This window comes from Lithobates pipiens, unplaced genomic scaffold (genome assembly GCF_037356315.1).
Source record: "Lithobates pipiens isolate NorthernLeopardFrog02 unplaced genomic scaffold, aLitPip1_a1.2 Scaffold_10, whole genome shotgun sequence".
Lineage (NCBI taxonomy): Eukaryota > Metazoa > Chordata > Amphibia > Anura > Ranidae > Lithobates > Lithobates pipiens.
In genome coordinates this window covers 168,991,368-169,012,929 of record NW_027507686.1, presented here as the reverse complement: position 1 = coordinate 169,012,929, position 21,562 = coordinate 168,991,368, and the positions used below count along the sequence as shown (strand labels likewise).

The window sequence follows — 21,562 nt, the reverse complement described above, 5'->3', positions numbered from 1 at the left end:
AAAATGATTCCTAAATGTGTAAAGCATGTGGAGATATACAAAGTATACAGAGTAACAGTGGTCTACAACTCTACATCACACTGATGGCTCAGTCCTGTAGAGTACACAACTCTACTTTGTAGCTCCATGGAAGCCTTTCACCGTCTATCAGGAGCACACAGCAGTCCGATACAGAGCAGGCTACCCAGTGATTGGTAAACTTCCTATGTAATCTGGTCTTGCACCATGAAAGAGACAGGCAGGTGAGGTTGAGTCAGGAGAGGTCTTGCACAGCAGGGCAACGAAGCAGTGCCGATTTTGCCTCCATCTGGCCCAATGCCGTTTTACTGCAATTCTCAAAACAAGCTTACCACGCCTATTTTGTACTGCTTTGGACTATGAGTTTTTGAAAAGCTCATAAAATGCCCCTGTATCTGAACATGTGTGAAGTTTCTACACAAAACTGAATGAGAGGAAGAAAATAGCTCATTCCAGTGTTGCCAACCATCAGTATTTTTACTTGCAGCCAGTAAAAAATGGGCACTTTTCTCCTGCCAGTAAATGGCAATGACAGGAAAAGGTTGCCAGTAAAAAATATGGCTGTGATGTTCAGTTCGGAACTGCGCATGCTGAGATCAACCAAGTGCCTGCACAGTGTGTTTGGGCGTCAGGTCTGGTGGAGCAAATGCCTGGTGTCATGGTCAAGGGAGCCCGGCAGAGCAGTCTGAGCCTCGTGTGCAGGTCTGCGGGACGGGAGCATGGCAAGTCGGGAGCAGGAATGTCAGTGCTGTTTGAACTGGAATGTACTGGAGGGACCACCTGGAGTGGAGAGAGCCTGTCACTGCGACCCCGGAGATGTGTCATGTGTGCTGCTGCACACTGCTGTCAGTGACACAGAGTCAATGCTTGTGTGTTTTACACCCATTCCATTGTCTTGCTCTCCCGAGTCCTGTCCCTGAGCTATATACTTACTAGATCGAAAATAAAACACTTTTTTGCCTTAATATCTACATTAAAGCACATTGCTAATTGCATATTGTACTTGTTTGTAGCCCAAATACTGAAATTTGCCCTTAAAACCATATTTTGTAACTTTTGGAAATGCCCGTAAATTTCAATCTGGTAGGTTGGCAACACTGGCTCATACCAGTATTAAGCTTTTGCAGAGTGGACAAGCACACATCCCACTCTGCCCAATGGGCAGTCAGATGTAAAACGGACCAGTTGTATGTTTACACCCGACTGCCATCCAATCTGGCCAGATGGAGGGGAATGGATCTCCTTCCATTTGTTTTTAGCAGATTGGAGGTAGCCGGGTGTAAACATAATGAATGGCAGGTCCAATCTAGTCTGCCTGACAAAAGACAGGCAGACCCAATCGGACCCCTTGTGTGAAAGGGGTCTTAAAAAAATGCAACCTGATAGGTTTCCTATTAAAAAGACATACTATGGGGGCTGAAGTAGCCAGAATGTGGAGCAGCGGTGCATCTTCAGCTTGTTCAGCTCTGAAAATGAAAGCAAGAAGCTGACAGATATTCTGACCTTTTTCTACAAAAGTAAATAGAAAAAAAGCCGAAATATCAAAGTAGTAAATACTTTCTTTTGGAGAAGCTCTCCTTTCTAACAGGTCAGTAAATTAGATCTATTTTGGGATCAAGAGACGCTGCTTTGGTGCCTGCACCACCACTCACAGCAATGGCATGACAACACGGTGAAAAAAAAAAAGAAGGAATACCCATACGCAGTGCTTTTCTTTGGAATTTGTTGACATGTGTATGACCTTAAGGCTATGTTCAGACATGGAAGAACATTCAGCACTAGTGGGTGTGGAAGCTCTTTTGACAGGGCTCCCAATTTTAGTGTTAGCTTTCAGATGAGACATTTTATTGGTGAGTTTAATATTGCTTTAATACTAGCCCCCCCCCCCCCCCCCCCCCCTTCAGCTGCCCATACCAACTATCTCTCCTCACTGATCCTTTCACATAGATGAATGCTTATTTGTAGAAATAAGAGATGAGAAAAAAGGAAAAAAAATATATATACATTTATTAATTTTCATTTTGCAAATGGTAAGGGAGGGTTATAATTTTATGCAGGCATCACGCTATGGATTTAAGTGCATTTGATAGTATTACATCTAATTATGTGAATTTTTTTTTATTATTAGATATAAGCTGCTCCCCTCAAAGTGTAGACAATACTAGCTTTGTGATAGTGGTAGGGGGCACTAGCGATTTGTTGTCCGACAGTTGTTTAAGTAACTCACTGGCGCCCCCTACCACTAATCACAAAGGGAGGGTTTAATCCCTCAGCCTTCCAACACCATGGATACCCTCTAGTCCTGGAAGGACGTGCTGTTTGGATGTGTGCAGGTCGATGCACCAAACGTTAAGCAATTTTAAAATATCAATTCTGCAAGTGTGATTTTATGCATGAATAAAAACTTTTAAAGATTTACACACTATGTTGAGCTTTTCTGTACTTTGGTGAAAATGGGCCTACTCTCTCTTACTGGGCAAGAAGTCCGCAGAGGATAGGAGAGCTCCAGGAACCGGTAAAGGCCTGGGCTATAGTCACAAGTGTGTATTACCTCTTGTAGAGAGAGGTCATTTGGAGCTGGTAAGCAGCCATTTTTGCCTTTGGTGGTGGCTTTGTTGCATGGATCACTTTCCATGGTGTTGGATGGCTGAGTTGTACATCAAGAATACCAACACTTGCAAATAGGATTTAATATTACTTCACTTGTGGACACTTATGAGGCTTTCAATATAAAATGATTATATTTATTGTTTGTATATTAGCACAATTCTATACGTTTAACAATTTCTTGAGCTGTACCCATGTCTTGCAGGAGAGTTGCTGCTTATAGTTTTTATAATATTGATTTAGCGCAGTTTTATTTCGCCATCTGTGTGCGGTTGAGAAGCCAAACAGGAAGTGAGAAGAAATCCTTGCAAATTAATGGAATTCCTTGGGGACCCCCAGGTCACCAGATATAGTGTTCCCATTGGAAAATTTCCCCTCTATTACTTTTATGTTCATCGATATTGGTAAACAAGACAAATAGAGAGGGTGAATCTCCTTAACATAGGCACAGACAGTAATAAAAATCAGACAGGCGTTCTAATCCTTCAAGCTAGTCAAAAACTATTTTTTTAAAAAGGTGCCTTTAGTTATGCTTTAAAGTAAAAAATAAAATTAAAAAAAATAAAAATTGCCCTAAAGCCATTTGAGTGTCCCTTTAAAAAGACATTACAGATGGATGATGTAAGCTGGTCAGTCGAGGATTTCCCAACAACTGTTGTCAGTTTATAGAAACCCATTAACCTAGAAGAAAAATTAAGAAATGCTGTGTTGCAAATAAAGGACAGGAGTCAGCACTCATTCTCATCATTAGTTAGTCCAAATAGATTTTCATCACATAAGACATAACCACTTGACGACCAGAAATGTACAGATACGTCGCTGGACTTCAAGTGGTTATACTGGGATAAGACCAGTGTGAAAGGGGCCTTTGCTTTAGCAATAGCCAAGACAAAGTCTCTGCAATATACAATGTAACATACAATACAGCAACAGAGGGAATGTATTACACAGACAATTGGTAAGTTATCAAATTGAATCGATGGCTCCATGTATGGCCAAGCTTTACTTTTGAATACAATTTTATATTCAACACCAAGATAATAACTGTTGAAATCACTAACAATGTATGTATGCTATAACTGCCTTAAGAAAAATAAGAGAAATTTTGAGACAAATACAATGCAGACCTAGTATAGGTCTGCATTGCATTTGTCTCAAAATTTCTTTTTTTTTTTTTTTCCTTTTTCTATTCATGGCAGTTATAGCATACATACATTATATTGCTAATCTAGTCCATGTTACAACAGGCAGGACACTTTTCCTTGCTCTCATAACTCTGGCATTACATAAACCTCCTCCCCACAATGAATCTTCCATACAGTGAAGTGGAAGAAGTTTGTATATCAAGTAGAGATGTCCCAGGGTGCAATCGACACAATAGCTTGCATATTCCCGCTGACTTCAGTTTCCTGTTCAAATACCAATGCAATGGAGAAAGGTAATAAAACCATTATCAAACATATCGCCGACATCTGGCCCATTGATGCTTTTATTACAGGCTAAACAAAGTTTCCTCTCATTTTAATCTCGGAAATTGTTGGCACATTAACTTGTTTATAGTTAGCATAGCAACATTATAAAAACACAGATTATCATGAAATGAATATGATTAAAGTAAAGCTTGCATCAAAGTCCACTTATTAAGACTCCCTCCCCCACCCTTGTAAAAATGCGGCATTAAAAAGGAAAAACACCACACACAGAAACATTTTATAAAATTAAATAAAAAAATGTACACGCTGGCTTCTGCTTGCAGCACCTAGGTGAGAGTGTTGTCAGGAGCAAGATAATGGAAAAGCAGAGAATTCTTTGAGAAGATACACACATGCTATAGGGTGTCTTCTCACTAGATTTGGGATTCTCAGCTTTCCCACGATCTTAAAAGGAGTTGTAAAGTCTTGTTTTTTCACCCTAATGCATTAAGGTGAAAAAACTCCTGTGATGAAGCAGCCCCAGAGCCCCACTTTTACTAACCTGAACCCAATCTTTCCAGCGATGAGAACAGTCGCTCCAGCCACTGTCTTGGGTCCTCATTGGATAGATTGATAGCAGCGTTGTCAATCAAATCCAGTGACACAAGAGCCGGGGGGCGGGGCTGAGTCCTGCTGTCTGTGTCAAAGGACGCAGCAGCAAGACTCGGCAGCGCACTGGCATGAGTGCCCCCATGGAATGTGGTTCTCTGTGGGGGCACTCGATGTGGAGGAGCCAGGAGTGCTGCCAGGGGACCCCAGAAAAGAAGGATTGGGGCCGCTCTGTGCAAAACCCTTGCACAGAGAAGGCAAGTATGACAGGTTTGTTATTTAAAAAAAGCCGTATCCGAGATATATGAATTGGCTCCATAGCGAGCCGGTCACAATCTCCTGCTATTGCATCTGAATCGCAATAGTGTGAACCCAGCCTGAAGGTCTGCAAGATCACCCTTCCCTAAGCTTCATGGGCAGAAGCTGTAGTAAGAAACAAAATATTTTTTTTCTTTTATTTACTCCTAAAAATGGCGGGAGGATCAAGAATAAGTGGAGATTGTATTTCAGGGACACTAAATATTAAAGTGATACTAAAAGATTTTTTTTGGACATATCTTTTTATTTTTTGGCTTAAAAAAAAAAAAAAAAAAGTTATTCTTACCTGCTCTGTGCAACAACATTGCACAGGAGTGGTCCCTTACCACCTCTTCTGGAGTCTTCCTGTGGCACTGTCTGTGACTCCTTCCTTCAAGATGCTCCCTTAGCACAGGTTTGCTATGGTAAGTTGGGCTGCGAGTGCTCAGACCATACGCTGCACACTGCATCAAATTGGTCTGCATGGCTGTCATCCCAGTAGGAAGCCTCTTCTAAAGATGATGCACAAGAAAGCCTGTAAACAATTTGTGAAAGACAAGCAGCCAAAAGGACATGGATTACTGGAACCATGTGCTGTGATTTATTTTTGTTTAGATGGTGTAATGCGTGTGTGGCGGCAACCAGGTAAAGAGTACAAAGACAAGTGTGACTTGCCTACAGTCAAGCATAGTGGTGGGAGTGTCATGGTCTGGGGCTGCACAAGTACAGCCGGCACTGAGGAGCTACAGTTCATTGAGGGAATCATGAATGGCAACATGAACTGTGACATACTGAAGAAGAGCATGATCCCCCTCCCTTTGAAAACTGTGCCACAGGGGGGTATTCAAACATGATAATAACCCCAAACACACCTCCAAGATGACCACTGCCCTGCTAAAGAAGCTGAGGGTAAAGGTGATGAACTGGCCAAGCATGTCCCCAGACCTAAACCCTATTGAGCATCTATGGGGCATCCTCAAATGGAAGGTGGAGGAGCACAGAGGATTCCAGTGGCAACCTGTGAAGCTCTGGTGAACTCCATTGCCAAGAGGGTTAAAGAAGTGGTGGAAATTAATGGTGGCCACACAAAATATTGACATTCGCCTTTAGCCACGTTTTGTTTGCAAGCCTTATTAATTTTTGGCTGCCTCTGAACGTCCATTTAGCAGCAGCAGTGTACGTGAGGCCTTAGGCTTTATGTACACAGGACATTTTAAAACCTCTCCAGAACAATTTAACTTGAAAGATAGTAACAGACGATTAAAAACGTCAGTTTTGCCCCGTTTAGGTACGTAATTTCTACTCATTTAGTTCTATTTGTCAACGTACTTAAAAAGGACTGGGGGGGGCGGCGTGGTGAAGGAAAAAAAAAAAAAAAAAAAAAAAAAAAAAAAAGCAGAAACGTGCCAAAGAGAAAATCCAAACATAAAATCACAAAAAAAAAAAAAAAAAAAAATTCTATCTAGGCGATTTTATTCTCAAAAGAAAGCTAAGGAGAATCACCACAGTAAACATATGTGTCATGTAAAATGCAAATAAAAGGAATCAGTGTTCACCCTTCATAGGGGATTGCTGCATTGTTTCAGGAAACCTGCTTGGTTTAGCTTACTAGATGGGCTAGTGGTCCCTTATCTACCCCCCACACAATGCTTCCTGTACGCTGCATGAAGGGGCTAATGAGGCAGGCAGGGAAGAGTGAAACAAATACAGGAACAACCAATAGAGATGTGGTTAGTTTGTGGAAAGTTAATGTGGGTAACAATTGTGAAGAGCCAGCTGCCAAAGTCCTCACAGTGGCTGTGTACAAAGGAGGAAAATGCCTTAACCTCCCCTTCCCCCACAAAAGATCCTTTCTGACACAAAGCATCCAAGCTGATCTCGTGTAATGACTGTCTAGGCCAGAGCGTCTCAACTTTTTTTAGTGAAGGCAATTCTGAGGCACTCCATTCTAAAATGCTGAAAATTAATCGAAACGTTTTACATAATGCAGCAACATCCAGACATGTAGAACACCCAACCCAATGCTAGAGGGGATTGTATTCTAAGCATACACACCTTTACACAATGGTAGTAATATTCCACTGTTTCACTTCGGTTTCTCTATCTTATGCAGTTAATGTGACCCCAGAGCTGACGGAGAGGGGCAGGGGAGAGGCAAACAAGGATGCTGTGCACCTTCCCAAGGTCCTCCTTATCAACTGTTGAGGCCATGGATTGTTAGGATGCCGGTGTTCTATCGTAAAGTGCATCCAATCGGATAATGCCTCAGACAATGTGCGCATGCGCAGGATATGCCCCTCAAGCTGATATGTTGATCAGCCGGTGTGACATCAACATTGCACATACGCAGATAGTCTGCGGCATTATCCATCGATCTGCAAAGGGAGAATGTAATCGTGCAACACACCGAAATCCGCCTGTCACGCCACTGATCAATTCTCCCGCATGAGCAGAATCTGACAATTACATTCTCCCTTTGTAGATGGTCAGATAATGTGCAGTGTTGACGCCACACCAGCTGATCAATATAGCTGGAGTGACGTTGTGCGCAGATTGTTCAGGAGGCATTACCTGATGGGGAAGGTTGTAATGGTGCACAACGAGGCAACCTGAAGCTTTGTGTAACTAAAAGGTAGGCATCATCCACCTGTCAACTTGTACCCCCAAGTCCAAGGGGTCAGGGTGTACAGCAGCCTTCGACAGAATCAAAAGTGACATGCTGGAAAACCAGCATCTAATTAGTGGGAGTCCCCCTGTCAAAATACAACAGCACCGCAGGGGAGATTGTGGCACCGACATTGCTTGTGTTGGTATGTCAAATTGGTCCGTTTTTTTTTAATTTTCTTTGAACCTGCGGGGTTGAATGAATGAAAAAAAATAAAATAAAAATTGCAGCATGTTGGGGACTGTTAAGCTGAAATCTAATGAGTGCTCAACCTATCTGCCAATCATAAATTTAGTTTGCAAAACAAGGGTTCTGCATATGCTCAGAACAATGGTACTTCAGCTTTGAAAACACTTAGGGGTCTAGTTCTAAAACATTTGTTGCACAAATGTCACAAGCATTTGTCCAGGTTGCACACATTTCTAATTTTTCCCCCCCTCACTTTGACTTCCCATGATCGTCAGCGTCATCATCTAGAGGCCACAATGTGGTATATTTTCAGATTGAAGTATTTAGCGCTGCACAGTGGTTAACATGTCCACCTAGCAGCACTAGTCATCCATTTGAATCCTAACCATGACACTACCTGCCTGGAGTTTGCATGGTTTCCCTGTGACAGTGTGGGTTTTCTTTTGGATACACTGGTTTAACTCCCACATTCCAAAGATGGTTAATTGGCTCCTATCTAATTTGGCCTCAGTATGTGTATACATGCAAGTTAGGCACTTTAGATTGTAAGCTCATTGGAGGGACTGATGTGAATGTTCAATATATATGTAAAAGCACTGTGTACATTGACAGTATTACAGAAAGATATTCTTCTAACTAAAATGCTCCAGAAGACGTCACTGACGAAACGCGAAGGGCGTGGCCATACTACGTGCACCATCTATACACAAGAGCAGCGGGCTGGCGGCTATTGTAAACAGCGTTTTTTATTCAGCTGAATGTGAGTAGGTTTTCTTCTTCAATAAAGCAACATATCATTATGTACTACACCATGGATATGTCCTTTCTCTCTACATACACATAAAACGTGGATATAACATTGGGAAAGCGAACATCTCCCGGGATAACGCCAACCAACACCAGAGAGCAGCACAGTGGCTCATACTGTGGAGGCTTATCCACCCCAACTGGGGTAAGATTTCTGGTGAGGGCAACTACATTATTAGGCACTGAGAAGCGCACTGGGAGAAGTTTTGTTGCACTGAGAAAAACAAACAAAGCATTCCTGCACCAGTCACTTTTCTTTATCTCTATGTAGGACTTTTTATACATTGTAATTTTCTGATTGTCACATCTTGCTCATTATTTTGCACTTGTTAATTTTATATAGACATTTATGTGTTTACTCAGGTTCTGCACTGGTATATATTTCATAAGGATTAATTTTATTATTTATGTGTTTATTTAGGCAATTGTGCAGTTTTATTTAGTTTAGTTTTTTTTTTGCTACATGCCACATTAAGAATTATTTGTCACACATTTTCTCACTTATTTGACAAGGCATTTAATCACTATTAAGTTGGCACTTTATGCATAACTTACACCAATTTTAACACTAATTTACTAACCTTAATGCTATTACGTTCGCATAGTACTGCACATGTAAAGGAATTCACCTTTATTGGGTTATTTTGGGTGTTTCACCACATCATTGGTGACATTTAGGTATAGCGCCACCATCTACTCCCTTCTTCATTCCATCCAGGACACCCTCCCCCCAATTTGGGAGGAGGTATTAAGTAGAGGCAGCACATAGACATTTCCCTTTTTCTGGCTTAGTCCATAGCGCAATCTCTCTTTTTTTTATATTTTTTATTTTTTTTACAGAAAGATAGATCACATTTTGGCCACTGTACGAAGCAGACGATCATAGGAAATCAGAGAAAATACAGGGAAACATCCATCCTACAGCCTGGCCAAAACACTTGTGATATTCTTCTAACTAATGTTTGATAGACCTCCACAGACTTTCTCAAAAAGTGGACCCTCCCAAACTGAAGGATGGTAAATAGTATACATGCTGGAGTTTTAAACTCCAGCATGTATACTATCCTTCAGTTTGGGAGGGTCCACTTTTTGAAACACAGTCTGTGGGGGTCTATCAAACATTAGTTAGAAGAATATCAGAAGTATTTGGCCAGGTTTTAAAATAAAGTTCACAAAACATAGTGAATTTATCAGTGAGCTTACACACACACACACACACTATATTATATACAAGTTCAACTTGCATTGTAATTATATGTACAGGAGTGGCCATATTTGCTTACATGTGGAGACATTACATTGCACGGTTAGGTGCTGCACAGATGTGTTTTTACTGCTCCTGATCTGCCAACCCACTCAAACAATTCTCCATGTGAAAGATATCCTAACAATTAGGACTCATTCACATGGGTGCAGTGACTCATACAGCTTAAATGGTCTGTTTATGTGGGTGAAGCCAGTAAAATGCAACAGCTGTAGGGCAACAGCCACGCTTCCTAATTTGACAGGCATGCAGGGCCGGTGGGTGAGCAGGTCTGAAGCAGACAGTGTTCATTTAAGGCTGCACAACTTCCCCTGCATGCCTGCCAAATTAGAATGAGTGGCTGAGTCTGTAAATCCGCTGCGTCCCGATAGAGTTGCATGCATGCATGAATGAGGCCTTAAAAGCAGAAATACTCAACCTGTGGCCCTTTGATGTGGTCCGCAACCTCAAACCAAGGGCGCGTATGTCCATGCCCTTGGATGGCGGGTCAGCAAGCCCAGATTACAAACTGGTTGCCGACCTGCCAACCCAGAACAGAGAGCAAGGAGCTGGTGGCAGAGGAAGCAGGCAGCCACATAAGCCGATGCTTCCTCTGTAGTGCCGGTGTTCTGTCAAAAAGTGTCCGGCCATCGAATAGTGTCCACCCCGTACAGCGCAGGCGCAGCGCTTGTGCAGTATGGAGGAGAAGGAGACTCCGAAAGTCTCAGGAGAATGGCGCCTGCTCACTGAGTCCAGGTTGAAGCCCCACCATCCAAGTGGACAGTACGGTTGCTCATAGTAACAGGGCCCCTCGCGGGCTCGCCGCGCTTCAGGCACGGTCTCGCGTCGCACGGCTATTTTTTATTCTAACGCTATGTCCACTTGGATGGTGGGGCTTGAACCTGGACTCACTGCACAGGCACCGTTTATCTTCGGAGATGTTCGGCTTCTCCTTGTACTGCCTCCAGAGCTTTTCTGATTGTAGATGCTATGCAGCATAAGTTCTACACATAGCAATGCAATGTATTGTTGCCAGCCATGTGATGAGAAGGTTGAGAAAGGCTGACTTGTACTGTAGAAGCCATGCCCAAAAAAAGGCAAACAAACAGAGGGCAAATGGCTAGGACCCAGTATTGCCTGTACCCTTTTCTACAGCAGATCTTTTCTCCAAGACTGGCTTACCATTCATTGCTACATAAAGTATCTCTATGTGGAGATGGTCAATTCGGTAAAGGAGCAGAGCTTTGCTACCCGATGTCAAGTCAGCCTCCCTGATGACCGATTTGGGTAATGATCAAGAAAACAGCAAGAGAAGCTGAGAAAGGCACATGTACAGATCCACAAAATAAAAAAAAATGCAGGTCTACAGCTTCCTCTAGAGCAGTGATGGTGACCCTTTTTGAGCTTGAGTGCCCAAACTTCAACAGGTGTACAGAGCGGTGTGTCAGAGGTCATGTGCTTGCGTTCAGAGGACAGGTGTGTGTAGAACATCACTCCTGATATATTGGGGGTGGGGGATAATCCATGTCACTAAAGATCACTTCTACAATGGAAGAAAGCAACCTGATCTCCACTAATCACTACAACCAGACATCCCAAAACAGCCTGGAGGACAGAACTCTGCTCATCCCACCATATGTCCAATCCCAGGGAGAGTACACATGGTCTGCTACAGTAAAGGCCCCTTTAGGAGTCTCTGCCCTCGCCGGCAAGTGTAGCTCCCCCTTCCCTTTCAGCTGTGCTCCGTGTTCCGAACACAGACTCTGGAACACGGCATGGCTTGAGCGTGGCATCAGGCACAAGGACGTGCCTGGACCAGCTGCGACTCCTTTCCTAGCACGCACACTGGTGATGGCCGGTCAGTGTGCGCTCCTTTCCGAGGTTCGGCTGCCGGGGTTAGTGAACAGCGACTTAGCTTGCGTGCCATAGGTTCACCATCACTGCTCTAGAGCCTCTAAACTGCAGCTCGGGGATGGATGAGTCCAGGGGCGAATTGAAAACTCATGGGCCCCCCAGGCAATAGGAGGAGATTATGGGCCCCCCCGGGCAATATATTATGGGGCCCCCCCCGGGCAATATATTATGGGGCCCCCCCCGGGCAATATATTATGGGGCCCCCCCCGGGCAATATATTATGGGGCCCCCCCCCCGGCAATATATTATGGGGCCCCCCCCGGCAATATATTATGGGGCCCCCCCCCCCCCGGCAATATATTATGGGGCCCCCCCGGGCAATATATTATGGGGCCCCCCCCCGGGCAATATATTATGGGGCCCCCCCGGGCAATATATTATGGGCCCCCCCCGGGCAATATATTATGGGGCCCCCCCCGGGCAATATATTATGGGGCCCCCCCCGGGCAATATATTATGGGGCCCCCCCCGGGCAATATATTATGGGGCCCCCCCCGGGCAATATATTATGGGGCCCCCCCCGGGCAATATATTATGGGGCCCCCCCCGGGCAATATATTATGGGGCCCCCCCGGGCATTATGGGGGCCCCCCCGGGCAATATATTATGGGGGCCCCCCCGGGCAATATATTATAGGGCCCCCCCGGGCAATATATTATAGGGCCCCCCCGGGCAATATATTATAGGGCCCCCCCGGGCAATATATTATAGGGGACCCCCCGGGCAATATATTATGGGGGACCCCCCCGGCAATATATTATGGGGGACCCCCCCGGCAATATATTATGGGGGACCCCCCCGGGCAATATATTATGGGGACCCCCCCGGGCAATATATTATGGGGACCCCCCCGGGCAATATATTATGGGGACCCCCCCGGGCAATATATTATGGGGACCCCCCCGGGCAATATATTATGGGGACCCCCCCGGGCAATATATTATGGGGACCCCCCCGGGCAATATATTATGGGGACCGCCCCGGGCAATATATTATGGGGACCGCCCCGGGCAATATATTATGGGGACCCCCCCGGGCAATACATTATGGGGCCCCCCGGGCAATACATTATGGGGCCCCCCGGGCAATACATTATGGGGCCCCCCGGGCAATACATTATGGGGCCCCCCGGGCAATACATTATGGGGCCCCCCGGGCAATACATTATGGGGCCCCCCGGGCAATACATTATGGGGCCCCCCGGGCAATACATTATGGGGCCCCCCGGGCAATACATTATGGGGCCCCCCGGGCAATACATTATGGGGCCACACAGTACACACACAAGGTACCGGAGAGGTGGGGCAGTGCCCGATTGGTCAGTCCGCCCCTGGATGAGACTCTTTGCTTGCCTTTATCCAAGGCATTCTGGGTCACTATTCCTGCCACAGACATAAGCAATGGAGCATAATTCCTGCCACTGACAACAATGGGGTGCTAATAATTCCACGGGCACCACCTGGCACTATCCCTCCCATTGACACCAACTTTGGGGCACCGTTTAATTCTCACTGGCCAGTCTAGTCCTCTAAAATATAAAGGACAGTAACTGCCATTTGTTTAGGAAGTTTATAGGTCTCTGCTCTAGAGCAAGGAGAATAGGACACTGTTGTCAAATAACACAATTAGATTCATTATATGAATATTGTCTTTTTGCAGACATTAAAAACATTTAAAAAGTAGAACTCTAAAAAGTTATTGATGCCTTTATTCCATTTCGGGAGATATTCTCTAAGAGATCTGCATAAAAATGGTTCCACATTATGCCACTATCTTCAGAAACATTTTAACAATGCAATTTGACAGCCCTACTACGAAGTCAGAAAAAATAAATAAAGTAAAAGTCAAATAAATCATTATGCAAGACTGCAATGTTTAAATATCACAAGCAGGATTTTTAAAATGGTACTGCCTGGCACAGTACAGTTATCCCAGGCATTCCAGGGAAGGGAATGCTTTCTTGGAAAGCAAACCCCTTTGATTGAATAGTTGTCTTTATAACTTGGAATACTATCCTATACACAGCACACCCTCAGCATAACGAAAAATACCAAAGAGATTTTAGTGTTTACATGTATTCGAAAACCTGAAGGGCAGAAACAACAAACTTTGACAAAGATCAAAGCAAGGTCGTTCAGCTGCATTTTGCAGATCTGTCTCAGTTTTGTCTAAATGTTTATTATATACAAAAGAAAAGAATGAGTTCTTTGCAATATTTTAACTGTACATGGCCAGAACCATTAGTATTTTTCAAGCATAATAAATGGTCAAAAAAAGCCCCGTGTATACATGCAAACAGTTCTTGACATAACTACCCAATAGGCAGGTTGGTCAAGGCTAATGGGTTTAGATAAAACCTTTCCCTGCCGAGCATACACTGTGCCCTCCAGTGCCAGCCACCTCCTCTGACAAACTCTTGCACCTGTTCCAACAAGTACATGCAGGGGTGTAACAAAAAGGTTGTTAAGCTACTCTGAGTGATATCATCCGCTCTGTGTCCGTGTGTGTGTGTGTGTGTGTGTATATATATGTGTATGTATATATATATATATATATATATATATATATATATATATATATATATATATATATATATATATATATATATATATATATATATATATATATATATATATATATATATATATATATACACATATACATACATACATACATATACACACACACACACATGCTAATACCACCTCGTTTAAGAGAGCTGCTCACGTGACAGACCGGATATCTCTTCTCCCCATCTGACAGCTGCAGTGGGTGTGGCCGAGAATCCCCCCACTGCTGTCAGGCGGGACAAGAGGACAAGCGGAGGAGAGAGCTGGCTGGTCACGTAAGCGCTGAGCACACAGAGCGGATGGTATGAAAATAACAGTAATTTCAGCTGCATGAGGGGCGGGCACTATCACGAGTTGATAGGGAGGGGAGCGGGGGAGAGCAGACGAGACAGCAGCTGACGGAAGCACCTAAACTGACCATGGTGTCAGAGCACAGCAGCCATGATATACCATGGTCAGTTTACAGAGGGGAGGGTAGAAACTGTCAGGATCAGCCAGGTCTTTCAGGCGATAGAGAGGGCCAAACGACACAACACAAGCACTGTGCTATATAACATGCTTTAAAAGAGACAGGATACATTTTTAGTTTAAACACTTTAATTCTACAAAACTCTTTATGAATTCCATCATATATAGCTTATGAAAGCAGGGAACCTGTAGAATAAGAGTTACATATTTTCATGTTGCACAATATTTGTGCAACTGTTTTTCAAACCTATATTTCCAGTAAAATATAAACCAAAAATTTATTTTTGGGCACAAAGACACAAAAGAAATCCCATTTTTTTGAACATTTTTAAAAGGCAAGACTATGTTGAGTAAAGATGTATCAAATACAACACTTACAAGTCCTTACAGCTGATTAGATTACAGTTAACTGTAAGGGCTCATGCACACTGTGCAAAAAATAAAACCCCACTGCTTTTTACAGGCGTTTGACCTTTAGGTTTATGCCTCTGAATACCTTTTAGGTTAGTCTATGTGTCCATGCACACATAGGCATTTACAGGCACTTAGAGGCAACAGCATTTAAAAGCAAAAATCCCCCATCACTTGCACGTTCAGGAGAGAAGTGTTTTGGTGGAAAAAGATTAATGGGCCTAAACAGCAGGTTTGTTTAGCGGTGGAGCCATTCATGCCAATGGCCAGAATAAATGAATGGCCAATAAAAAGAATGCCCAAACGCTTGATGCCACTAAACACGTTTGTTTTCTCCCTAGGAGCAAGGCACCCAGGGGAATTTAAAAAACGCCTTTGTGCATGATGCCTAAATATCGGCCTTGGAATTATTCCACTCACTACAGTGTACATGGTAATACCCAATGCGAAGCATGATCAATGCTTACTTAGAAAGACTTCCATATGGATTGTGCATTTGTGGGGAGTTGCGGTTCCTTTTTTTTTATTATTTAAAAACACTTTAAAATGTTTCACTTACATGAATTGCTATCACCAAAGATACCAACAAACCTCCCATGTGATAGCATTGAGAAAGTGCAAGGCTCTCTTTAATGGGATCACACACTGTTCTAGCAAATTCAGCAAAATCTGAGTTCAATTTGCTTGTTTTCCCAGCCAGAGACACTGGGGTTTGACAGCTCTGAACTTGGAAGTGTTCAGAGCAAAGCAGTTCCTGATTCACTCCACAGAGGGTAGAAGGTTAAAAAGGAGAAGTTCACTTAAAAAAAAAAAAAAAAAAAAAAAACACACACACACACACACACACACACACACATTTTTATAGCAGGCTAAAAAAATTCCATTTATTATATTTTGTTGCAGGAGCCAGTAAAGCATTGCTCTTTCACATTTGGGCCCTTGTTTTTTTCAGGCTTGGCAGTTCAAAACAAAAAAATTGCTTACCCATACCAGAGAAAACCAGATCTGCTGGTATGTGCTCTGTCCACAATGGCCAATGTATTCATTAAAAGTGTCAACTGAACCGATGCCCTGATATTTTAAAGTGGTTGTAAACCCTTACAAACCACTTTGACCTACAGGTAAGCCTAGATTAAGGCTTACCTGTAGGTCCAAGAAATATCTCCTAAACCTATACGGTTTAGGAGATATTTGCCCGAAGACAGGCACCGCTGTCTACGGCTGCCGCGCGTGTCGGCTCCCGTGCGCATGCGCGGGAGTGACGTCACCGCGGCTCCGCCAAATGACAGCGGTGGAGCTGCGAGACCCCACCGAAAAGATGGATGCGCCGGACTACAGGGGACAGCGGTGACATCGCTGGCTCCTGTGTCAGGTAAGTGACACATAATGGATTACTATGCGATGCATAGTAGTGCATTATGCTTTGCCTTTGCAGGGAATGAAAGAGGAAGTAAACCCATCAGGGTTTACTTTCTCTTTAAGCGTTTCTAAAGCCAAAAACTTTTGGATAAAGTAGGGATGGGTAAAACCCCCTGTCAGGTTTTTATTGATGTGCGTGTTCCTGCTGGGATACTCCTGCTCTGTCTGAGACACAAAGGTAATAAATTTAAAAAATTTACAGTTGTCCCCAGAATAAAAAAAAGTGAAAAGGAAATTTTCCAGTCAGGATATAGCTCTCAAAGAGAGAATTTGCCCTCTTTGAAAATATCCTGTCATATTGTGTATCCCTGATAAAGGAAATGAGAAGTCTCTCTAAAGCGTTACAAAAAACTTAAATAGCTAAAAAAAAAAAAAAAAAAAAAAAAAAAATGCCTTTATCTTATCTCATTCAGAATGGCCCCCGAACACACAAGTTCAATAGATGCCAAAGGCTCTAAACGTATACAACGCACACTGGAGAGTGTTAACAGAAAAGGTTCCGGTCCTGTTTTTTCTTCATTGCTGCGGGTTGTGTGCCCATTCTAATTTAATGGGCTGCGTTAACGTAAAGCACTCCAGCAATAATGGCAATTCATTCTAAGCAAGCTCAAGATATGCAGTGGAGGCAGCAAAACAAAACCAAAAAAAAATAGATTTCAGCAAAGTGGCAGACTTGACCTCATTTCATGCATAATGCTGACAGAATCCCCATAAAATCTGCAGTAACTTTGGAGGTAAACATTTTCTGTTCTAAAATCTGAGAAAGTAATGGTACTTGTAATCATGAAATCGGATCAAGTGAGTGGTGGCAAAGTTAAAAAATAATTAAACAGAAGAACTGTACACAAGTAAACCTCTGACAAAATATCTAAACTAAACATTGGGCATTAACACGTACCTCGGCTGATCCGCTGCTTCTCCCCAGACAATATGCCTGGCGTGTCTATAATGCTAATGCTCTCTAGGACAGGATTAGGCAGTTGTGCACACATGAACCTAGAAAAAGAAAAAACATTGAGTAACTACAAAATGCTATAAAAAAAATAAAAAAAAGCATCGATCAAAAACGCTTAGCATACAGGGTACTGGGCAAGGCAAATTAGTAATCAAATCTACATACTGTATAAAGAAATATTTTGAAATGGATGGGAAGGTATAAACATGTAACTGTCTTATTGATGGTAGAACTAAAAGATAAAAAATACTTTTTTTTTTAACTTTGAATACAGTAAGGGAGGATTATAACCCATCAAATTTCTTTTTTGTCTTCAATTGCAGAGGTTTCCCTTCGCTTTCTGTCCCATAGCCAAAACAGAAAGCAAGAGGAAATCCCTGCAAAAACCTACGTTAGAAATACCGTTAAATCTATGAACCTTCCAGGATGGCACACCCGAGAGATGAGGCCTCCTCCCTATAGGTAACACAATCCCATGACAGCTTATTACAAGTGCCCATCAGCCTTCCCCTTGATCCAGTTTGTAATAAAGTAATCCCAAATGGGTTCACAAGCTGAATCATTCCACATTAGGTACTCAGCACCTAGTGTTCAACCCAATTTTCCTACACCATGGGGTGGGAAGTAGGCCTGCCCTCCTGGAAGGTTAGAAGAAATACCGTTACCAGTAAGGGTCCTTTCTTTTAAGTGCTGATCCGTCCCGTGGATATCTGCTTGCTCAGCGGGGATCGCCGGAGCGATCTCCGCTGAGCAGGGAGATGACAGGTCTGTCTCTGCACACTGACAGACCTGTCACAGCGCTGCTCTCCCCTATGCGATCGGATTTTCAGCCAACTTTCACCAAATCATGTGGTTTTTCTGCTCTTTACCGCCACCTTTGGTCAACTTCTGTATTGTTGGCCGACCTTTTGCATTGGTTCTGAGCATGTGTGTTTGTAAAGTCCGACAGTTTTCTGTACACATGATCGGACTTTGCTCCATCGGACTTATGTTTTCGAAAAGTTTGTCTGTTCGCACAGCCAACATTTGTCTGATGAAAACTGAAAAAGTTTGTCTGATGGATTGTACTCCTGGTCGGATGTTGCTTTAAAAACAGCTAATTTGCATGTTTGTTGTCAAGAAGTCATGAGACCTAGGGCTCCTCCTACCAGGGCAGGAAACCTATTAACCCCTACCAGATAAAAGGGTGGTCCTCCAGGCGCCGTGTCAGTATTCGAAAACCGTAGGACGTCCCTGTAAAACATTATGCATAATATACATAACTTCAAGACAAAACCAGGTGGGAATCCAGCTGTCCTGAAAGACTCTCAGAAAAGGAGTTACCGGTAAGTCTTAAGCCTCATACACACGATAGGACTTTGTACAAACTTTCCCTTGGATTTTTGTACAAAGGGCGTCGGCCCTGAACTTGTATTGCATACACACAGCAGGACTTTTTCAGCCAACTTTCGCCAAATCACGTGGTTTTTCTGCTCTTTACCGCCACCTTTGGTCAACTTCTGTATTGTTGTCTGATCTTTTGCATTGGTTCTGAGCATGCCTGTTTGTACTTTGTACAAAAGTCCTATGGTTTTCTGTACACACGATCAGACTTTGCTCCATCAGACTTTTGTTCCCAGAAAGTTTGTCCATTCGCACAGCCAACAAAAGTCTGATGAAAACCAAAAAAGTTTGTCCGATGGAGCGTACACACGGTCGGATGTTGCTCCAAAACAACTAATTTGCATGTTTGTTGTCAAAAAGTCTGATCGTGTGTATGGGCCTTAACTCAGCTTTGCTCTAAGCGTCTTCCAGGACAGCCCATGAGACAATGAGCCAGAACTTACCAGTCAAGGGAGAGACAACTGCCTGAAGGACCTCACGACCAAACGCCTGCTCCTGAGCAGATAGGAGATCCAGGCAAAAAAGGTTTAATGAAGGTTGAAAAAGTGGACCATGTGGCAGCCCTGCAAATTTGTTCCAGGGAGGCTCCAGCCTCACAGCCCAAGACGTAGAACAAGGCCCTTGTTGAGTATGCAGTGACAAGGTGGAGGAACTGCCCTAATTTTGTAAGTTTCAGAAATAGCTTGATTGATTTGCATTCTTTCCCTTGTGTGCTCATGAAAAGGACAAAAAAGGCATCAGTTTTTCTAAAGGTCTTGGTGACCTCAAGGTAGATGAGAAGAATTCTTCTCAAATCTAAAAAACATAAAATTTTCTCTTTCTTGGTCGCCCTTTGGCGAACTACAAAAGGTTGGCAGTACAATGTCCTGGGATCTGTCGAATGTACTGGCCACTTTAGGCAGAAATCCTGGATCAGTTTTTAAAACCCGATCCTTAAAAATTGTGAGGAAAGGCTCCCTCACTGATAGGTCCTGTAACTCACTTACTCTGGGAGCTGAGGTAACTGCCACAAGAAAAATCCTTTTTAAAAAGTAACTTAACAGAAATATCCTCTAGGGGCTCAAAGGCTAATTATACCAGAGTTTGAAGCACCAGGGACAGGTCCCAGGTTGGACAACTTCTAACCACTACTGGCCTGGACCTAGAAATTGATTTGAAGAATCTAGCTATAGTGGGATTTTCCAAGAGAGAAAATTAGAGAAAAAACACTGATAGCTGCTGCTTGTACCTTAAGGTACTAACTGAAAGACCTTTGTCGACATCCTCTTGAAAAAAAAAAAAAAAAAAAAATCCAAAATTGAAGGTACATCATAAGTTAATCTTTGATTTTCAAATAACCAAGAGTTAAAATTTCTTCCAAACCTTGGAATATATGACTCTAGTGACTGGTTTTCTGCAATTTATCAGGGTCTTGACTACTTTGTCAGGAGAACCCCTGGGGGTGCTTCGTATCTTTTCTTCAGATACAAGGCTGTCAAGCTTAAGGATACCACCTGTGTGTGCTACACTGGACTCTGCGATAATAAGTCTTCTCTCTTCCAAAGGCTCAGTGGAGGCTCTGAGACCAGAGTCTGTAACAGGGAAAACCATGGCCTCTTGGGCTAGAAAGGGGCCATTAGGATAAGCTCTGTTTCTTCTAGAAGAAGCTTCCAGAGAAGTTCCAGAATTAGCCTGATCAGCGGGAAGGCATAACAGAGGCTGAATGGCCACGTATTGGCAAAAGCATTGATCCCCAATGATTGATCCACTGGGGTCCCGAGAAAAAAAAAAAACACACACCTTCTCTGTCTTGTGATTATTCTGATCTGCAAACAGGTCTGCTTCGGACATTCCCATCTGTCGGAGAGACCGGCAAAGATTTTGGGATGAAGGAACAAATTGTCTCAACATATCTGGTAGCGGCTGAGATAATCTGCCAGACAGTTTTGTGCACTGGTGTAACTGAGGCTAGATTCCCTTCTGCCCATGATAAAATCTCCTGAGCAACAGACTGAAGTATCCGACTCCTCGTACCTCCCCATTTGTTAAGGTACGCAAACATAGCGATATTGTCGGATAGAATCTGAAGATGGTGACCCCCGATTTCCATCTGAAATGCCTGCAAGGCTCTCTGAACCGCTAGAAGTGCTCTCTGATACGATGAAGCTCCTGCTTCCCTTGAGGATTATTCTCCCCATGCCACTGTGTTGCTGAGGTGGGCTCCCCATCCCCAGAAACGTGCACCCATTGTGATCCTCTGGGATATAGGAATGGACCATGGTAGACCTCTTGTTAGGTGCAGGTGTGTCCTGGAGGGTAACAAGATCCTTGATTCCAGGGAATTTGCATCTCCATCCCAGTTCCTTAGTAGAAACAGCTGTAATGGGCGTTGTTGAAATCTTGCCCATGGCACTGCGGGAAAGCAAGAGGTCTTTAGACCCAATGCTCTTGAAACCACTCAGCGAGACCGACTGGTCTGTAAGGCTGACATGGTTTGCATAATTTGAGACCTTTTACTGCAGTCTAAGCAAAGATATGTCACTTTCTGGGACGGAATTGAGGAAGACTTCTCTTTGTTTATTAACCAGCCTAGAGATTGAAGTCTGTCCTGTACAG

At 43.4% G+C, this 21,562-nt stretch overlaps 1 protein-coding gene across 1 annotated transcript in view; it reads right to left on the bottom strand.

The window, feature by feature from the left end:
* EHD1 (EH domain containing 1) overlaps positions 1 to 17,668 on the bottom strand; it is a 43,144-nt gene extending 25,476 nt beyond the window's left edge. The window contains exon 1 of the mRNA XM_077459580.1: positions 17,528 to 17,668. Within this exon, the coding sequence (XP_077315706.1) occupies positions 17,528 to 17,621 (94 nt within the window). The 5' untranslated portion in view covers positions 17,622 to 17,668. The remainder of the gene's footprint in view (positions 1 to 17,527) is intronic.
* Between the last annotated feature and the right edge of the window lie 3,894 nt (positions 17,669 to 21,562).